Here is a 21411-nt window from a genome sequence, read left to right on the forward strand (position 1 = left end):
TCTTCTACATGATACCACTTTAATATTTTGAGACAGGGGTAATTTCTTCTTTCAAAACTACTCATACAGGAATTCTATTCTGTTTGCTGTAGAACAAAACACAGTGTAAAATGGGTGTGTGTGTTAGATTCTGTTTTAATGGGGGATACACTGTACTAACTCAATTTAATGCTATTTACTTACTGGTGTAGAACTATCTTCACATGATTTCTAAAGCAATGGTATAGGAGGTGTTATCATGATTATAATAGTTTTGAAAAGTACAAACCACCCTTCCAAAGAGAAATCAAATAAACAGGAGTTTACATGTGTAGGAGTTCTCTCACACAGAATTAATGGCAGTTTCTTCACTTAATATGTTTGGTAGCCACTATGTCATGTAGCCTTTATTGTGCAAAGAGTGGAAACTTTTACTTTGGAAGTGGCTCTCTTGTTGACAATGCTATTTGATAATACTGATATTCTAGTACAGTACTCACACATTGCACATTTAGAAATGTCTATCATCCTTTGTGAATAAAGACACTCAAACTACCCCGTGAGAGTATATAGATAAGATCATTATTTTCATTTTCTAGATAAGGAAACTGAAATGAAATTCCTTGCCAAAGGTCAAAGAACAAATCACTGGGAGAATTAGATTAGGGCAGTGAGTTCTTGATTTTCAATCCTTTGCTTAATCATCTAAGTCATATTGTTTTACCCAGTATGGGAACAGATTATTTTCAGTCAGTAAGAATAAGGCTTTGCCCAGATGATGCCAGAAGACTAGCTGAAAAATGAAAATCTGCTCAATCATTTGTTTATCTGTAAAATGCCAAACTACTTGTTATACTGATATTTTTCACTAAGCCTAATAGATTGTCTCACGTTTTGCAGACATAGCCCCTAACTTAATGTTTATATTGTACTAAAATTAACTTTAGTTAATTTCTGGGGGTTCTGTCTTTTAAAAACTTAATTTTGGAATATTATAATTATGTACTATGTTCTGAATAATGTGTTAGTCATGTGGTAAATTGAGGATAAAAACTCTTTGAAAGTGTTTTTTGATGAAATCTCACACCTTTGTGCAGTAGTAGACAAACTCTTTTCTATCATCAGAGACTATACGATAAGATCTCACCATTAGGAGAAAGCTGGGCTTCTGTGTCTGCCACCAACTCCTTCTAAATTCATTTGGGCCTGGCATTTAGGACTGAAATCATAAGACTCCATCTATATCACATGCGTTCCTGCAGAATCAGTTACCCTGGATGTGAAGGTGGCCAAATAATCAGGTCATGGGCAGAAATAGCTGAATTCTTTCAATGTTCAACAAACCTTTATTGTACTCCTCATACATACTTACCTGCATCTCTGCAATATATCCTAATTCTTGGACATGTTCTGGTAGATTAAGCAGTTGACAGGTGAAACATTTTCCCCTAGGTCAAACAGCATAAATGAGAGTCAAGATGTAAACTCAGGATGCCTGGCTTTTAGTACCTCAATTCATTCAATTGTGATGCTACTGAGTTTGTTGATGGATGATTCTGTTATATTTTATATAATGTTTACATGTTTTGCAGTTAAACTACTAAAATGCTTAACTAATCTGAACTCATAGTAATTCACAATAAGAATGGCACAAGCATTATCATTCACTTATAGCCTGTAGAATTTGGAATAGGTTTGGTTCAATAATAAAGATCAAAGCAAACCAGAAAAGGAATAGAAAATTCATTTCTCCTTAGTTCTGAGACCTTCTGAATTCAATCTTTATTAAGAATGACAGTTTGCAAATGTGTGGACTCACTACTAACAAATTAAAATCACTTAAAAAAACCCACTTATTTTGGATTTGATTACTCAGGAATATTAAAAGTGCCTTCATCCTGACTACGGTGTATTGAATTTCTTTGATGTAGCTTCTGTGATCTAATTTTAAAATTATATATATATATATATATATATTTCAGACTGGGCTAGTCTGAAAACTTAAATGAACTGCATATAAGTAATCTATGATGCTGGTCAGAGATGGAGTACTTATTCCTGTGTTATGTTGCAATGCTCAAATAATTAGATATAAACATGAATGACTGTCCTCTAATAGTATTTATATGCTGGGACTAAGTTTGTTTTCCTCTATTTAAAAATAAAATTCCAGGGAAGACTTGACTTAAAAGTATTTGTATAATTACCTGTTTAATTTTGCAGTAGACATTGCAGAAGCTTACATTTCTCTTCAAATCCAAGAGTTAGTGACATCTAGCCGATGTTTATGTTAGTTGTTACTCTGTGTCAGGCTCTGAGTAGGTATTAGTTCAAGACACAGAGTCCCTGCCCTTCACAGAGCTGCCTCCACTGAGATAAATCCACCATCACAATTAAACTGGGTAATGTGATAGAAGGGAGCTGGGAGGAGTACATGCAACAGGGTGATGGGGAAGGCTGGTTCTGAGGATTTAAATTGAGACCTGAAGAGGGGCTGGCTACTAGAAAATTCATAGAAAAAGCATTCAAGTGGTGTTCAAGGCTCCAAGGTGAGAATTACTTTTTTTTTTTGGTAATGTGTAGTTTTCACAATTTGTAGTTTTCTGAAAGCACTACAGAAATAAATGAGAATTCAGAGAGAGAAAGCAACAGCCATTAGAAATGTTGGAATATTAGAGTGGAAACATTTGGAAATTTGGAGTTTTCTTAAAGCCTGCTCTTTTAATGATGAAGAAATGGAGGCCCAGTGACATTGCCATGTTTTGGTCACATACTAGTTAAATTGTAACCTGGGTCTCCCATCTTCCTGTCTATAGCTTTTTTCTATTAAACAAAATTACCTTTATTGTGCTTGACAACTCTAGATGTACTGAAAGTATTGGTTTTTACAGTTGAGAGTTTAAACCTTTATCTACAAATAGTTGGCAAACATTTATTTAGGCTTTCTTTATGATCAGTGGCAATTGCCAAAGCCATATCAATCATTGGGATTTGCATCCCTTATTAAGAAAATCACAAAGAGTATTTTAACCCTTCAGTCGTCTATTGACTTTAGTTTCTAGCTTAGAAATCATGAAGTCTTTTGTGATGCATTAAAAGGGAATTCCTGAGTTTAATTTCCATGTAGTCCACTTCAGTTTGGAACCAGATATGGTCCATATTGATTAAAAAAGGAGAATTTTTTTATTGCTTCCCATCATTTCCAATTATAGATCTGTTGGCTTGCTAGACATCTCAGTCATACTTTATGCACTTTTCTTTTTGATAAATGGCAAACGAATTTTCAGGCCAACAATTTATATAAATTGCAGGTATAATTTATACTTAGCTACCTTTCTACTTCTAATATTTTTATTACTTTGTGGAGAAATGAATTGGGGCTAATATTGTTTACATCTCTCTTTGATTTTTTTGTTAGCCTTTTAATCCATAAACGGAATCTGTAATGAGCTTAGCTCTGTATCCTAATAAAGCCCCTCCATTTGGTGATGATTATATAAGGCAATTAACATTGCCCCAAGAGTTATAGTCAGTGGGAATGGTAATTTGACAGATCAGAGTGTACAAGGATGTGTTCCAGACACTTAAAAAATTGTAATTTAAGAACCTTATATTACTTTTGGAGGAGCTAAATGTTTGCCTGTTCTCTGCATTTTATTATAAAGAACTGAAAATAAAATATTCTCCTGTATGCAGATGAAATGCTTTTTTTCAGTTTTATTGAGGTATAATTGACAAATAAAATAAAAAGGTATCTAAAATGTACAACATGATGATTTGAAATATATATACATTGTGAAAGGATTCCCCCTCCCCACATCGAGTTAATTAACATATCTATCACCTCACATATTTCTCTGTTTTTGGTGAGACCATGTAAGTTTTACTCTCTTAGCAAATTTCAACTATATCATACAGTGTTATCAACTTTAGTCACCATGTTACATACTAGATGCTTAGAACATACTCATCTTATAGCTGAAGTTTTACCCTTTTACCAACTTCTCCCTAATCCTGCTCTCCCCAACCCCACTCCCAGGCAACAATTTTTCTACTCTGTTTCTATGAGTTTAATTTTTTTTAAAAAAAGATTCCACATATAAGTGATACTACACAGTATTTGTCTTCCTCTGTCTTATCTCACTTAGCACAATAGCCTCAAGGTTCATCCATGTTGTTGCAAATGATAGGATTTCCTTCTTTTTTTAAGGCTCAATAATATCTCTCTCTCCCTTCCTCCCTCTCTCCCTCTTTCCATCTCTACCTGTAGTTATATCTATATCTACACATAGATTTTGCTTTCTGAGAACACTGTTTATTTTATTTTAGTGTCCATGTTATAGAATTTCATGGGAGGAAATTCTCCTTTGTCTCTGTACCAGAAAGAACTGTTTCTAAACATCTTTTGTGATTTTATCTTATGAACACTGTGGTTTCTGAAACTCTTTCCTTCTTAATATTGCTAGAATGATAGAGTCCATTTTATAGCTTGTTTTAAACAAGTATACTAGGCCTCAAATCACAGTTTATTTTTGGTGCTAACTGTACTCTTTTATTTTTATATTTCCTTTAAAATATGATTCCACATTCTTTTTTCCTTTTTAGTCTGCTGTATGTCCTTTATAAGCTTCCTGAAGTCTTTTCTGAAACAAAGTTGAGAAATAAATAGAATTTGTTAAAATTTTATTCCATGCATTGAAACTATCATCACAAAACAAGCAAATCTCCTTTGCTTTGGCAAGAAGTTTATTAAAAGGACTTATTTTGGGTTCCAGTTTTAGACGAAGGGGTTGTGAAACACTACAGAATCAGAAGACTGGATGAAGGGGGCTTTTTCCTCACCCAGAAAAGAACCTTCTCAACACTGAATGAATTTGTGAGTCACTACACCAAGACAAGCGATGGCCTGTGTGTCCAGCTGGAAAAACCATGCTTAAAGGTGAAATGCTTTCAAACTGTGTTCCTTTATTTTTGAAGTTAATTTTTTTCCTTCAGGTGTTGGAGTTATTTGTCATGTGATATGTCAGCTCAGAAAAAGAAGGTCATTGAATACCCAAGTCATGGATAGGCAAACTGTGGCCCCTGAGCCAATACGGCCCCACACTTATTTTTATAAATAAGCTTTATTGGAGCATAGACATGCTCATTCATTTACAGATTGTCATTGCTTTTTTGCTATAATGGGAGAGTTTAATAGTTGAAACAGAGACTATATGGCTTACAAAGCCTAAAATATTTACCGTCTCAGTCTTTTCAGAAGAAGTTTGCCAAGTCCTGACCTCAAGCAACCACTGAACACAGAAAATATTCATTCTTTGCACTAAGAAACTAATCTGGTATCTTGTTATTGCAGCATTTAATGATATGGCTGGAGGGGAAAAAAGTTATGGAATACAATTCTTACTTAGATGATCTGTATTCAAGATTATTAACATGAAATGACTAGGTTCATTATCTGGTTGTCTGCATATAGATATCATTTAACTGTTCTAACAGTTTGATTGTTTGACCTGGCTGTTTGGTGGGAGGAGGTAACATTTATAGAATTAATCTACATCTGTCATTAAATTCCGTTGTTTGCATGTTTTACCTTAATGTGTTTAAAGCTAAGTAGTGGTCATACACCTCAGTGGGGCAAGCCCTCAGCTCCGCATCAGAGTTCAGGTCTCATGTACTGTCAGTGGTATAGCCAACCCTGTGGTTTATACCTGGATGACTGGTGAAAGCTTCCTTGTGATGCCTGATTAGAATTCTACAGACAAGTAGAAGCTGAAGAATTCTGTCCCGTATGCAGGGAATTTATGAGTTAAATCCTGAGACGTGAATAGGCAATTTTGGTATAAGTATGTACATCTTAGATGGAATAGGAATGACCTCACAAGAGTATCTAAGCTTATGCTAAGAAATAGTTCAACTGATACAAAGATATGACTTAAAAATTTTTAGTTTAACCAATATTGTTGAATTCTGGTAGGGAAAAGGGTTTACAAAGCATAGGTGACCTTCTGTGCACTCAAGATGCTGATGACTTAGTAGAGGAGATAAGATACATTTCTAAAGGCAGATGACAAACTAGACTATGCACTCTAGGAGAGCAGAGACCTTGCCTATTTTGTTTACAGAATGGAACCTAGTTGGTGCTTGAAAAATATTTATTTATTAAATAAATGAGTAAATGAGTGAACAAATAAGTAAATGAATTTGAAAAAGATGAAATTAATTATGAGAAATTTTGTGATACATATGGTAAATGCTATAGGCCAAAGAGTTGGGGAGATAATTATGGATGAGATGGAACTTAAGTTTAGCCTTGAAACTTGATTTATGTAGGCAAGGAGGCAAAGAGAACTCCCACCACATAGGTGAGAGGGAGGTATTTGGGTGTCATGTGGGACAGATGGACAGCAAGGTGCCTGACTTAGCAGGATTTGGGAGATCAGCTGGAAGAGGCAAAGATACAGATTCTACCACAATTGCTTTCCATTTAAAAGTAATTAGAATAAAAGTTACAATATTTTGTTTTTAAAAATGATGTCTCTTTTTAAAAGTACCTAGACTGTTATTTTCAACCAAAAAATTGTTGAATATAACTTTTTTCTTACCAGTATTCTAATTATTCTGTGAAGCAGATACAAGTCCCAGCTCCCTTTGATTTGTCGTATAAAACCGTGGACCAGTGGGAGATTGACCGAAGCTCCATACTACTTATGAAGAGATTAGGATCTGGTCAGTTCGGCGAAGTGTGGGAGGGCCTATGGAACAATACCACTCCGGTAGCAGTAAAAACATTAAAACCAGGTACGAGAACAAGAATGGCAAAGGTTAAATGGCATATGTTGATACTTATAAGCTCAACTTGCCACTGTAAATGCCCAAGAGGTCATGGGACAGCCAGTGTGGGCACCAAGCAAATGTTATAATCACTTTCTATAGTGACCACAATGATCTATCCCAGCACCTGAGATTTTCAGAATTACTGCAGGTATGATTATGATTTTGAATCCTAATCTTATTAACAACTGAGACTAAACTTTATTGTCCAATCTGATCATTTTTTTTCCAAAAAAGAAGCAGCTAGCTATCCATCCTAACACTGCTCTCTAAGGAAGGCCTTTTGGAGGTCAAAAGAGAACAAAAAATCAGATTTCTTATATTAAAAAATAGCGCCATGATAGTTTTCTCTCCAAGAGGAATAATTATTATTGATTTACAGTGTAATAGCAGCAAACAGCTTTGGTGATTGCTTAAATGTCTTCACTTCACTGGGGCCATTAATCAATCTTCTCAGCTATTTATTGCTTAGCAGACTACCACGCAATAAAGACGAGCCTGAAATCAACTCCCACAGTAGCTTTGACAGGCAAAAATTAATATTTAATGTTGCATTACTAGCTGAGTTGAGATTGGGTCTCTTTTGCTATGCAGCTGTCAGCTGTAACCAGCATAGCCAAGGAGTGCTCTGAGCAGGCTTCCCCTGCAGAGGCTCCTGACGTACATGGTTTCAGCTCTAGCGGATGGTGTGATTTGGCAATGATTCAAGTGTCCTGCATTCCATGAATCTGATGGCCACCCAAAGCATCAACATAGAAACATATTGTAAATAAATCATCTGAATGGAGATCATAATTGCTGCTATCACTGGAAACTTCATCAATCAGATTGTTTAGGGGTGGGGGAATGATCCTACTATATCCGTAACTAACCATAGGCCAAACTATTTATAATAACCAAAAGCAGTCCTTTATTATGGTTTGGATGCCTCTTTTATTCTTAGCTCCATTTTGCCACAATGATTCAAGACTTTAATCCTATTTGATTATGTGGAGCAGAACAGTGGTAGAGATGGAAGTGAGGGAGCTCAGCAAAAATTGATGGAGAACAGAATAGGCCATTTCCCCCTATTCTCCCTCTGTAAGTCCTTGCCTCTTCCCCTCAGCCTGTGAAGAAATGCTTACAGTTGATCTGTCTGGTTTTCCTAAGAATATGCCTATTATTAATAATAATACAAATATAGTCAACACTCATCGAACACATATGTACCAGACAATGCTATTATCCTGACAATGATTTTATGTCAGTAGGATTATTAGCCATGTTTTAGAGATGAAGAAACTGAAGTTCAGAGACATTTGGTAACTTGTTCAAGATCACACAGTGAGCTAGGATTTGATCGAGCCTGGCTAGTGAACTTCTAGACTCTCAAAAGGCATACCAAAGGATAGATTGCCTAAATGCTTTATGTGAAATGATCTGCAGGTCACATGTAACTCTTTCTAACTGCATATTAATAAACAGTCAGAGTGTTAGCTTGGAATGTCAAAGCTTATCCATGCCTGGGGTTCAAATATTAGCTGTGAAGTCTTCTATATGAGAGAATGAGGAACGAAACAGACTCTTTAAGCATCAGTGAAAATGATATTTGCACTATCCATAGTGAATACTGAGATGTGAAACAACAGTATTCCTTCAGTTACAACAATGGCTCTGAAACATCATATCCTAAAAGAAATAAAAGATTTTTAAATGACTAATGAAAGGTAACTCCAGGTATTCTTCTTTCTCTTAGGTTTTATTTGATGTTAACTGTTGATACTTGGCACTTTGCATGGTGAGTCAGAGTTGAGCCATTTAAGTGCAATTTAATTGTAGATGAGTCTTCAAAATAAGCTCCAATATCCCCCTTAACATTTGGTCAGGCTATTAAAACCAACTGTGGAGATATTAATACAGGAGAAAATGTTGAATATCAGCTTCAAGAGGAGGAAAAAAACACTAAGTTTTGGGAGTGGCCCTTGAATGTTTTCTACTTGGCCTATACTATGGATATATGTCCTTGCAGAATTAAAGACATAAATATGGTAGAATATCATTGCTTTTTAGAAAAGTTATCCAGCTCTTCCCACAGTGGGTACCAAGGACAGGGCAACTATTAGTCTTCTCTGCATCCTGGACAGAAAAACTCGCTGCAGTAATTAAACATTCAGTGTCTTCCAGTGTTCATGTTAATAGAATGTCTTCTCTTTGTGTTCCTAAGATGCCTGCCTTGTTTTGTCAGTTAGACCATCAGTGTTTCCTTTTTCCTTCATTTTTCACATGGACCTGAATCAACCTCTCTTCACCTACAGGTCATAATACATAAGCTGTACAGCCCTGATGCACCAACACATCAGTTATTAGGTTGCCCTGGTTGAACTGATTCTCTTCCTTGATAAATCTGAAGATTTGTGACACTGATGCTCTTGCTTTACTGAGAGGCAGGAAGCAATCTTGGTGATCCCCACCAGGCTTCTGTGAGGGTAGGAATGCCTCAGTAACATAAAGTGATTTCCCCTCTTCTTGTTTCAGGTTCAATGGATCCAAATGACTTCCTGGGGGAGGCACAGATAATGAAGAACCTAAGACATCCAAAGCTTATCCAGCTTTATGCTGTTTGCACTTTAGAAGAGCCTATTTATATTATTACAGAGTTGATGAGACATGGAAGTCTGCAAGAATATCTCCAAAGTAAGCTAAAGACTTAATAAAAGGAAAAAAGAGGAATTTAGTTTAGCTAGTCCTATAAATGTCAATTTAGCAAGGCTTCTATAACCCAAAGGATATCTACTATGGTATATCTGTGACAATGAATGTCTTACCATTGAATTGCTCAACTACTCTTTAATAGGATATATACTGTGTACTCAAAGGGAGGAAAAATATTTATGTAGTGGAAGAACAAATTGTTCACCATAGACATATCAGAGTACTTAAATGTCATATGGAAAATTGAAGAAGAGATGTTTTTCACGATGCTTTGTTTCCTACAATAACTAATTGCACATTATCAGTCATGGACCAGTATTTTCTATGGCCCAGAATTAGGGGACATGGAATGCTTTCGGGGGAAGGGAGGGAAAGGTACCCTCATTTTTCTCTTTGCCAGTTTTGCACAACATTGTGCTTGTTGGAATTTAAAATACTTCCAACCGCTAGGCAACATTAGAATATTCAGACTAAAAAGCAGAAATATACTATTACTTTATTTTTACATCTGCTTCCTGTAGTCTGAGAAGACTTAAGGGCACTGTAGACTTTTGATGTTTATTACAAATTAATAATTTAATAAGCACAATATTATAAGCATTAAAATGAGATGTTCAAAGAAGTAGAGATGAAGTACTGAGAGAATAATTCATGCTTTAAAAAGAGGCATTTTCTATACTTTCTTGGAATGTCAGAGTGGGACTGATAGAATGTCTAGAGGTAAAGGGAGGTGAGAATAATGGAGCAAACATATCGGAAAGATAGGAGTATTCTCTCATTTCAGGGTGACTTGTGAAGCTGGTGATATTAAATTGCAAGACTAGATAGGAACAAAGAACATAAGACTTGCTAACTGCCGTTAAAAACAAAAATAAACCTAGCTCCCTTGCAGAAAGATATCAAATTTAACAGTATTAGATTGTGTTACCCACCATAGAGAGACTAACCTCAGCCATTGACTCCTTTTGCCTTATTCCCAGGGACAAAAGTACAGGAGCCATTTCAGGTCATCTCTAACGAAAATGCTTTGTCAAATTATAAACATTTGTGCTGTTAAATCTCACAGTCAATTCTCAATCCTCAGATCTATCAACAGTATTCAATTCAATGGACACTGTCTCCTTCTGGTAACACTACCTTCTGGAAACACTACCTTCATTTGGCTTCTGGGACACTTCATCCAATGTCCTTTTATCTTCCTTTCTTGCCAGTTCTTCTCAATCTATATGATTTCTCTCATCTCCTACACTTCTGAATATCTTGGAATTTTCCAAGACTCTTTTGCAACATCACCAGATTCCTTGCTAATCTCAACCAGTCTTATTGTTTAATAACATTTATGTATTACCAATTGCCTAAATTATATCCCTCCATTACTTCAGAATCATATATCCAACTGCCTTCTTAACTTCTCCACGTGAGCACTGTATCAGTCTGGATAATATGGGTATGATGCAGTAACAAACGCCTCCAAATCTCAGAGTCTTAACACAGGTGTTTATTCTTGCTCATGCTACATGTGAGATATAGATTGGCCGGTGGCTCAGGTCTTTTGATCACCTTGGCAGCAGCAGGGGATATGACTATTCTCATTCTGGCTCTTAAAGCTTCTGACCAGGAGTGACAGAGGTAATTTCTGTGCCCTTTTCATTTGGTTAAATCAAGTCAAAGGGAGTAGGGGAGTACAGCCCTCTAAAGTGCTTAAAAGCAGGAAAAAACAAAAGTTTGCAAACAGCCCTCATTTCTGCTACATATGTCTATTAGACATCTCAAAATAATTTGTCCTCAAACCGATCTCTGATATTATCCTCAGTAATCTGCACCTCTTGTGGTCTTTCCTTCTCTGACAATGTCAACACACAGGCCTAACATCTTGGAGTCACCTCTACTTCTCACATCCTCTATCTGACCAACCAGCAAATCCCACTGGCTTGCTTTCCAAATATATCCAGAATTTTACCACTTCTCAACACTCCTACTCCAGTCCGAGTCATCATCAACTCTCTCCTGGATTCTGCAGTAGCCTTCTAATTTGTCTCCCTCTTTTGGTTCTTGGCCCCTTCAGTCTCATCTCAACACAGTAGCTGGAGAGATCCTGTTAAAATGTAAGTCAGGTCACGTCCCTCCTGAGCCCCAAACCTTCAGTGACTCCTTGGTTCTCTCTGTGTAACCCATAAAGTCCTGCCTGACCCGGCTCTGCATTAGCTCTCCGACCCCCTCTCCCACAGCTTTGCCCTGGTTCACTCTGTCAACTACACTGCCCTTCTTTGCTGCTCTTTGTATCTTCCACATGTGCTCTGCTGCAGGCCCAGCGCACTTGCCGTTTCCTCTACCTGAAAATTTTTCCCATTACTTATCCGCACAGCTCATTTCCTCACTTTCTAAAGTCTTTACTCAGGTATTCCCATTACAGCGAGTCCTTCCTGGGTCACCCTCTAAATTCTAAGATTTAATCTCCCTTTGCTGACTCTTTGTATTCCTCTTTCCTGCTTTTTGTTTTCTCTTCCTAGCTGTTAGTCGTCATATAATGCATGACACATTTATGTAGCTTATTTTAGTCTTCTAAAATACAACTTGGAGAGGACAGAGATTTTTCCTTGTTTTAGTGCTAGAACGGTGTCAGGCACACAGAAGGTGTGCACTAATTGTGTGTTGACTAAGTGAATGAATAAATTAATGGATAGATTAAGTCAGGGCTATCCTGAACCTAATACAGTTGGGACTTGTTTTGTTGCGCTTGGTATCAGCTTGCAAAGATACGCTTAGTATATTGCAAACTCCTTTGACATTGAGGATTTCTGTGGTTTGTTGATGTGTTTTACTCAGGGTTGAGCACAAACTCTGTCGTCTTCTGGGTTGAACTATCAGGGTCAAGTTTACAGAGGCCTTCATTTGCCTGGATACTTAGCAGCCAGGGGGAGTAATGAAGGCATGCTCATTACAGATAATCCCTTCCCAATCAAGAGGATTTGATTTCAACAACGTGATCTTAAAATGTATCTGCCACTCTTAAACTTCCCATAATGATAAATATTATTAAGCTGAAATGCTCTTGAGTAATGGAACATAACTGAAAATATTTCCTTGCTGCAGATGCAAATTGTCACAGGTCTATGAATGTTTATATCAGTTTTGACATCTGGCTGCTGTATTAGAAGTGTGCTCTGAGGTTGTATGCAGTTCCTAGGCCACTGTACTTTTCAGGGCAGGAAATATGTTACTACTCAGTTTCCTTCACTATTGTGCCTGTCAGTGAAAACCTTTTTATATCCATTGTAATAGGATTAGATGTTGTATTTGATAGCTGAAATAACACACATTTTTCTATAGAACCATCTTTGTAGTCCCTAAGCTTGGCTGAATATTTTTTTGTAATACATTTCTCCAAAATGGAAAAGGCTTGTCAAAAAACTTTAGCACTAAGGGTAATTGATGCCTGGTATTTCTTACTGAAGTTTAAAGAGGATAAATATCTGCAATTTTTTTACTTTAGCTGGGCTTGTTTTCTTTCCAATAAATACTTCTAGAGCATCTAGTATATGCCAGTATATTTTCTTTGTTTTACAAATCAAGTCCTAGCATGTTGTTCATCGTTCTCACAGACAGTTCAGTTAAGTGGATTGAAGGAGACAGGAATGCTTTCACTGAGATACCCTTTAACTGAACACAACTCCATAACTATTTGCTGTCTGCATGAATGGAAGTCTCTTCATAGCCCCTGACTTTGGGTGCTCAGGAGTGTAAGGTGGATTTTAGGGAGGCAGTACAGAATGAATTTATGACGCATGAGATTTCAGCCTCCAACATATCCTGGATTTGAATCTCTTCTCTATAAATTATTACCTGTTCCTCTGAGTGGTAGGACACCTATCAAACAGGGCAAAATACTTCCTATAGTTGTTCTGAGTATTAAATGAGGTGATTTACTGGAAAATCAACCATATGGGATAGTGGTAGGAAAGGAGCATATATATTTTAATGTTTTTTTCCTCTAAAAAACACTATATAGCACTTACTGTGTGCCAGGAATTTTTCTAAGTCCTATACAAGTATTATTTTAGTTCATTCTTCTAACAACCTCATGAACTAAGTATTATTATTATCATCCCCATTTTGCAGTTGAAGAAACTGAGGTATGGAGAGATTAAGTAACTTATTCAAGATGGTTGAACAAGAATTCAAACGCAGGAAATCTGGCTCCATAGTCCATGCTTTTAACCATATACATAGCACTGATATTATTCTCCTAATATCCAACTATTATTTATTGCTGCACGACAAATTACCCCAAAACTTAGTGGCTTACAGTGGCAAACATTTATTATCTCACAGTTTCTGTGGTCAGGAATCCAGGTGCAGCTGAGCCGGGTCTTCTGGGTCAGGGTTTCTCACAAGGCTGCAGTCACGGTGTCAGCCGGGGTTCCAATCATCTTTATCCATTCATTTGTTGACGGACACTTAGGTTGCTTCCATATCATGGTTGTTGTAAACAATGCTGCTATGAACTTTGAGGTGCATATATCTTTCAAATTAGTGTTTTTATTTTCTTCAGGTAAATACTCAGGAATAGAATTGGTGGATCATGTGGCAGTTTTATTTTTATTTTTATTTTTTTTTATTTTTTTTTTTTTGGTGGTACGCGGGCTTCTCACTGCTGTGGCCTCTCCCGTTGCGGAGCACAGGCTCCGGATGCTCAGGCTCAGCGGCCATGGCGCACGGACCCAGCCGCTCTGCGGCATGTGGGATCTTCCCAAACCGGGGCACGAACCCGTGTCCCCTGCATCGGCAGGCGGACTCTCAACCACTGTGCCACCAGGGAAGCCCTATTTTTAATTTTTTGAGGAATCTTTATACTGTTTTCCATAGTGGCTGCACTAATTTAAATTCCCACCAACAAAGCACTAGGGTTCCCTTTTATCCACATCCTTGCCAACACTGGTTATTTCTTGTCTTTTCTGTTTTGTTTTGTTTTTGGCTGCGTTGGGTCTTTGTTGCTGTGCATGGGCTTTCTCTAGTTGCGGCGAGTGGGGGGGCTATTCTTTGTTGTGATGCGTGGGCTTCTTATTGCGGTGGCTTCTCTTGTTGAGGAGCACAGGCTCCAGGCGCCAGGCTTCAGGAGTTATGGCTCATGGTCTCAGTGGTTGTGGCTCACGGGCTCTGGAGCACAGGCTCAGTAATTGTGGCGCACGGGCTTAGTTGCTCCACGGTATATGGGATCTTCCCGGACCAGGGCTCGAACCCGTGTCCCCTGCATTGGCAGGCGGATTCCCAACCACTGTGCCACCAGGGAAACCCCTATTTCTTGTCTTTTTGACAATAGCCATTCTTACAGGTGTGAGGTAATATCTCATGGTTTTGATTTGCATTTCTCTGACGATTAGTGATTTGAGCATCTTTTCACGTGCCTGTTGGCCATCTGTATGTCCTGTTTGGAAAAATGCCTATTCACATCCTCTGCCCATTTTTTGATCAGATTGTTTATCTGTTTTTGATGTTGAGTTGTACGAGTTCTTTATGTATTTTGGATATTAACCCCTTATTGGATATATCATTTGCAAATATCTTCTCCCTTTCAGTAGACGGTCTTTCCATTTTATTGATGGTTTCCTTCATTATGCAAAAGCCTTTTAGTTTGATTTGGTCCCATTTGTTTATTTTTGCTTTTGTTGCCCTTGCCTGAGGAGACAGGTCCAAAAAAATATTGCTAAGACCAGTGTCAAAGAGATTACTGCCTGTGTTTTCTTCTAGGAGTTTTGTGGTTTCAGGTCTTACATTTAAGTCTCTAACCCATTTTGAATTTATTTTTGTATATGAGAAAATGGTCTAGTTTCATTCTTTTACATGTAGTTGTCCAGTTTTCCCAATGCTACTTATTGAAGAGACTTTCTTTTCCCCGTTATATATTCTTCGTTGTAGATAATTGACCATGTGAGCGTGAGTTTATTTATGGGCTCTTTATTCTGCTCCATTGAGCTATGTGTTTGTTTTTATGCCAGTACCATACTGCTTTGATCACTATAGCTTTGTCTGAAGTCAGGGAGTGTGATACCTCCAGTTTTATTTTTCTTTCTCAAGATTGCTTTGGCTATTCAGGGTCCTTTGTGGTTCCATACACATTTTAGGATTATTTGTTCTAGCTCTGTCGGTATTTTGTGAGTATTTTGATAGGGATTGCATTGAATGTGTAGATTGCTTTGGGTAGTTAAAATGGACATTTTTAACAATATTAGTTCTTCCAATCCATGAACACATAACATCTTTCCATTCATTTGTATTCATTTGTATCATCTTCAATTTTTTTCATCAATGTTTTTTAGTTTTACAGGTCTTTTACCTCCTCGGTTAAATTTATTTCTAGGTATTTTATTCTTTTTATTTGCTTGTATATGGGATTGTTTTATTGTTTTCTCTTTCTGATAGTTCACTATTAGTATATAGAAATACAACAGATTTCTGTATATTAATTTTATATCCTAAAATTTTACTGAATTCATTTATTAGTTCTAATAATAAATGAATCTTATTTATTATTGGGATTTTCTGTATATGGTATCATGTCATCTGCCAATAGTAAAAGTTTGACTTCTTCTCTTCCAATCTGAATGCCTTTTATTTCTTTCTCTTGTTGGTTGTTGTGGCTAGTACTTCCAATATTATGTTAAATAGAAGTGGTGAGAGTGGGCATCCTGGCCTTATTCTGGATCTTAGAGGAAAAGCTTTCAGCTTTTCACTATTGAGTATGATGTTACCTGCAAGTTTGTCATAAATGGCCTTTATTACTCAGAGCCTATTTAAATATGCTGCTTGCATTAAAAAAACACACACACTCACACACAAACTGTGCTTAGGTGTTTCCCATTTGAAAACTTCCCTTGACTCCATTTATTTCATTTTTTTAATTGTAAAAGATGACATACATGTAGAAGGGACATGCACGATTTACGTCCTTTCTACATATATATTTATCATGTAATTATAAAGTGAGCAAGTAAACAACTGTGTAGCCACTATGCAAATCAAGAATGAGAACATAGCCAGCAGCCCAGAAACTCCTCTACTACCTTATCAATGACAATCCCTCACTATCAGGAACTTCATGATAATTGCTTTCCCTTCCTTGACTTACATTTTTCTCTGCTAGCTTCTTCTTGTCTTCCCTTCTTGACTAGGATTTTGGAAATTGACATCTCCTCTTACTACCTCCACATCCTCAGCTCCCCTTCAGCCCTTAACCCTTTATACTCCATCTCCAGCGAGACTCTCTTTCTGCAACCAATGTTTCCAGTGACTTCTTAATTATTATATTTTAGAAATGCTTTTTAGTTCTTATCTTGCTGGACTTATTTGACAATGGTGGTGATTTTCTCTTCTCAAACCTTTGACTGTTATGATGTTCTCTTCTGGTTCTTCTCTCATTCTTTAGGCTGATTCCTCTCAGTTTTCTTGCAGGTTTATTTTTATATGCCCACTGTAAATGTTGGCATTTCTCATGATTCTATCACTTTCTAGCAATCTCACCCACTTTTTTTTTTTTTTTTTTTCTTTTTGCTGTATGCGGGCCTCTCACTGTTGTGGCCTCTCCCGTTGCGGAGCACAGGCTCCGGATGCGCAGGCCCAGCGGCCATGGCTCACGGGCCCAGCCGCTCCGCGGCATATGGGATCCTCCCAGACCGGGGCACGAACCCGTATCCCCTGCATCGGCAGGCGGACTCTTAACCACTGCGCCACCAGGGAGGCCCAATCTCACCCACTTTTAATGTTTAACTCTTGCTCCTAAACAATGACTGTTAAATCCATATTTCTAGCTGCATGCTTTCCTCTGAGCTTCAGAACGATATGCTTGTCTTCTTTTAGATATTCCCTCTTGGGTAATCCATATGCGTCTCTAGCTTAACAAATCTTAAACTGTTTAATTCTGATCAGGCAGCAGCAATGATAGATAATAAGAACAGGTAGGCTTTACTAAGTTCTTCCTAGGTGCCAGGTACTGTTTTAAGTGCTTTACATGTATTAACTCATTTTAATTCTCATTTTAACAAATAATACCACAAGGTTATGATAATTATTGCTATATATATGGAGAAACTGAGACATAGGAGTATTAAGCAGCTCACCCAAAGTCAGGAAGAAATGTAAGGCAGAGCCTTGATTCAAATTGTGGCACTCTAGCTTCAAACCAATCTTCCTCACTCCTGTACTGTAGTTGCTCAAGTCAGGAATTGTGTCTGGGACTCTTGACCATAAATTCAATGCATTTTTGGTAATATTTGGCTTATTCAGATAGGGATAATGATAATTTGGATTTATATGAGACTTTTTCAGTTCTCCAGAAATTTGAAGAGCTCTACTAACAGTATGGCAGCTAAACACTTATCCAGGGATGGCTGACCCCATTTCACAAAGTCACCACAAAATAACACTAATCTCTCTAGTAATGATCAAACTGACTCTACTACATAAATTTCCTATACTTAGTTATATAGAATCAGCAGGAGGAGAAACTATGTCTACGAAAGGTATATCATGCCTATACCTTCTCTTCATAGAGAGATAAGCAACCTATTCTAAGAATAACAGGCTAAGAAAGGAAAATTTAATGCATGCATCAAGCTTAATGGAGTACAAATGTAATATACACAGTTTATAACTATGTAACATATATAGAGCCTTCATTATTGTGTGAGCTAGTTTTTTTTTTTTTTTTTTTTTTTTGCGGTATGCGGGCCTCTCACTGTTGTGGCCTCCCCCGTTGCGGAGCACAGGCTCCGGACGCGCAGGCTCCGGACGCGCAGGCTCAGCGGCCATGGCTCACGGGCCCAGCCGCTCCGCGGCATATGGGATCCTCCCAGACCGGGGCACGAACCCGCATCCCCTGCATCGGCAGGCGGACTCTCAACCACTTGCGCCACCAGGGAGGCCCGTGAGCTAGTTTTTAAGAACAATATGATGGAAGAATGAGAGCTTTTCATTGGTTCAGCCATGCAAATTAGTATTATTTTTAGGTTTAAAGACTAAAACAACTATGAAATGTTTCAAAGAAATCCAGAGGGAACCAAGTAACAATTTCCATGAAGAGATGAGTCAGTGACGTGTGGTATTAAAAATGGCAATACCTGGACTCTTTCGGATATTTATACCTGTGTTTGGATCATGTGGTACTGTTGCTCCTTTCTCCCAATAATGCTCGTTTAGGGAAGGGATGGCCTCAGCTTTGAAACGTGTTTGAGCTCTGAAAATTGTTGCCTCATTAACCCTTCACAGGAAATGGAACGGTTTGTATTTGTTATATTTATTTTCTCTCAGTTCTATGGCACTTGATCCCACTGATAGCTCGTTCATCAAAATTCTTAGAATTTGCTTCAATAGTTCAAATGTTCTCCAAAGTGAATCTCTTATTTTCTCTTTTTACGTAGATGATGCTGGATCAAAAATCCATCTGATGCAGCAGGTAGACATGGCAGCCCAGATTGCTTCTGGAATGGCCTATCTGGAGTCCCAGAACTACATCCATAGAGATCTGGCTGCCAGAAATGTCCTTGTTGGTGAACATAGTATCTACAAAGTGGCAGATTTTGGACTTGCAAGAGTTTTTAAGGTAGATTTGGCTTTGTTTTAATTAGTTAGTAATGGGTCAAAATGCTAGACCAGTATACTAATAGATTTACTGTTATTTTTCAACGTATTTCTCCAAGTTCTATTGGTCCGTAGACCATTTCAGGATCCCAGGGCTCTACAAACAAACTACTCCCTATTTCTATTTCTTCACCAAAGAGAAAGAAACAGAAAAAACGATGATCAACCAGATGGGAAAGTACATAATTAAGTTTGCAGTTGAATAAATGATCAGTTTTTCAGTACCAGTAGCCTCTGTTTGTCTGCCTCTATTTCCCTTAAAAAAGGCAGCACTCTTTGTACAGAGTTACCCTATCCATTGTTGCTCACTTTATGCCAGACTAATATGCATGCTGCTAGGCATGCTGCCAAAATTCTTCAGCAAACCTTGGCTTTTAAAATCCTGCCCCCGCCCCGCTCCCATTTTATGACATTAGGCCAAAAGACACTAATATAGGAGATATAATAGTAGGTGTTTTTTTCTGAATTTAATTTTTTATTTCTACATTGTATCATAAAAATATGAGTGTGGGGCATGAAACACAAGTAAATGATTCTCTTTTGATCTTTATGAATTTATCATCTTTTCTCTTTGTAAATTAATTAAATCCCCAGTGAGTTGATATATTAATTTAAATCATTTGGACCCTACTTTTCAGGATTAGAAAATGGTTACATGGTAATTATCAACGTCAGTGGCTCTTCCAATACCAGCAGTAAATCAGAAAACAGGCTTTGCTTTCACTTTCTGTATTTGCTAAAGACCAGGTGTAAAGCCAGTGTCATCAGAGATGAATTTCCCATATGTATTACAATGCTCCTTCCAGTGCTACTTTTAGCACATAGTAGGCTCTCAAATAATATTTCATTAATGAATTCCCACAGATTATTCAGTCTTGTGTGTCAGATTTGGAATTTGCTACTGTAATTATCATTTGAACTAAACTCATTTTGAATCTTGTCCCTCTAAATTTTAATGCAAAGCAAGTTACAGACGAATGAGGGTGACCAAAAAAAAACCCCACTTTAACTTAGCTTGATTCCTTAATGCATTAACAGGTAGATAATGAAGACATCTATGAATCTAAACACGAAATAAAGCTGCCGGTGAAGTGGACTGCGCCTGAAGCCATTCGTACTAATAAATTCAGCATTAAGTCTGATGTGTGGTCATTTGGAATCCTTCTTTATGAAATCATTACTTATGGCAAAATGCCTTATAGTGGTGAGTAATTAATTCTGAAGAGGGCCTTTCTGCTGCAGGTCACTTACTTAGGTGTGACTTTAACTGCTTTGCCCAGACTTAGAGGGCAGAGTTATGAGGCTGACCACACCATGTGCCTGTGGGAGCATAACAGATAAAATTTGATGATGATGATTTGCATTAATGAGGGGGTTTATTGCCTCCTTCTTTGCTCTTGAATTGCAGTCTTATAGACATTACTTGCTGTAGGATTTAGTTTAGTCTCTGCAGTCTGGGAAGGGGATGGTAGACTTCATAGTTTCTCCAGGGAAGTCAATTTGCTTTGTCCTCTAGAGTGTCAGTATCTATTAATTTAAGACTCTGATTTCCAACTTGTTTTTTGTTGGTTCCATTTTATATTTTTTAGGTATGACAGGTGCTCAGGTAATCCAGATGTTGGGTCAAAACTATAGACTCCCTCAACCATCTAACTGTCCATTGCAATTCTACAACATCATGTTGGAGTGCTGGAATGCAGAGCCTAAGGACCGGCCAACATTTGAGAAACTGCATTGGAAATTTGAGGATTATTTTGAAACAGACTCTTCAGATTCAGATACAAATAACTTTGCATGATGAACACTGAAGAACATCAAATAATGGAGTAGCAATAGAGTTCAATAATCAGTTCAGAAATACAATCATATTAACCAACTGTAAAAATGAATTTATCTTGACATATTCAAGTGATAAGGTAAGTTTGGCCATATAATACAAAGAAGATTATATGCACATTTTATCAACTGGGCAATACTGCAGGACAGTCTAAGATGAAATATCATCTCCCCACTGCCTGGCAAAATCAAATGCACTAAACAAAGTTATTTTCCTTCTTAAAAGACACATTTCTATTTATTGTTTGAAATGCCATTCAAGAGGATCAACAGATGATAGCGAATTTTTACTCAGTGACTGTTGTAGCATTTTCCTGTTTACTGATTAAGGTGGTTATTCATTATTCCTCGGATTGCTGAATCCCATCAGGCTGTTATTATGAAGAAATCTGATAGCTTTGCTGCACAGCAGGACCTGTGCTTTGAGATTTTTTTTCTCTT

The 21411-nt window shown here is 37.4% G+C and overlaps 1 protein-coding gene across 1 annotated transcript in view; it reads left to right on the plus strand.

Moving 5' to 3' along the window:
- Positions 1 to 20932, plus strand: part of FRK (fyn related Src family tyrosine kinase) — a 93530-nt gene extending 72598 nt beyond the window's left edge. The window contains exons 3-8 of the mRNA XM_060114536.1: positions 4755 to 4918; positions 6609 to 6777; positions 9325 to 9483; positions 18915 to 19096; positions 20173 to 20338; positions 20724 to 20932. Coding sequence (XP_059970519.1) covers positions 4755 to 4918; positions 6609 to 6777; positions 9325 to 9483; positions 18915 to 19096; positions 20173 to 20338; positions 20724 to 20932 — 1049 coding nt within the window. The remainder of the gene's footprint in view (positions 1 to 4754; positions 4919 to 6608; positions 6778 to 9324; positions 9484 to 18914; positions 19097 to 20172; positions 20339 to 20723) is intronic.
- The last annotated feature ends 479 nt before the right edge of the window (positions 20933 to 21411 follow it).

The sequence above is a fragment of the Mesoplodon densirostris genome, chromosome 12, assembly GCF_025265405.1.
Source record: "Mesoplodon densirostris isolate mMesDen1 chromosome 12, mMesDen1 primary haplotype, whole genome shotgun sequence".
Classification (NCBI taxonomy): Eukaryota; Metazoa; Chordata; class Mammalia; order Artiodactyla; family Ziphiidae; genus Mesoplodon; species Mesoplodon densirostris.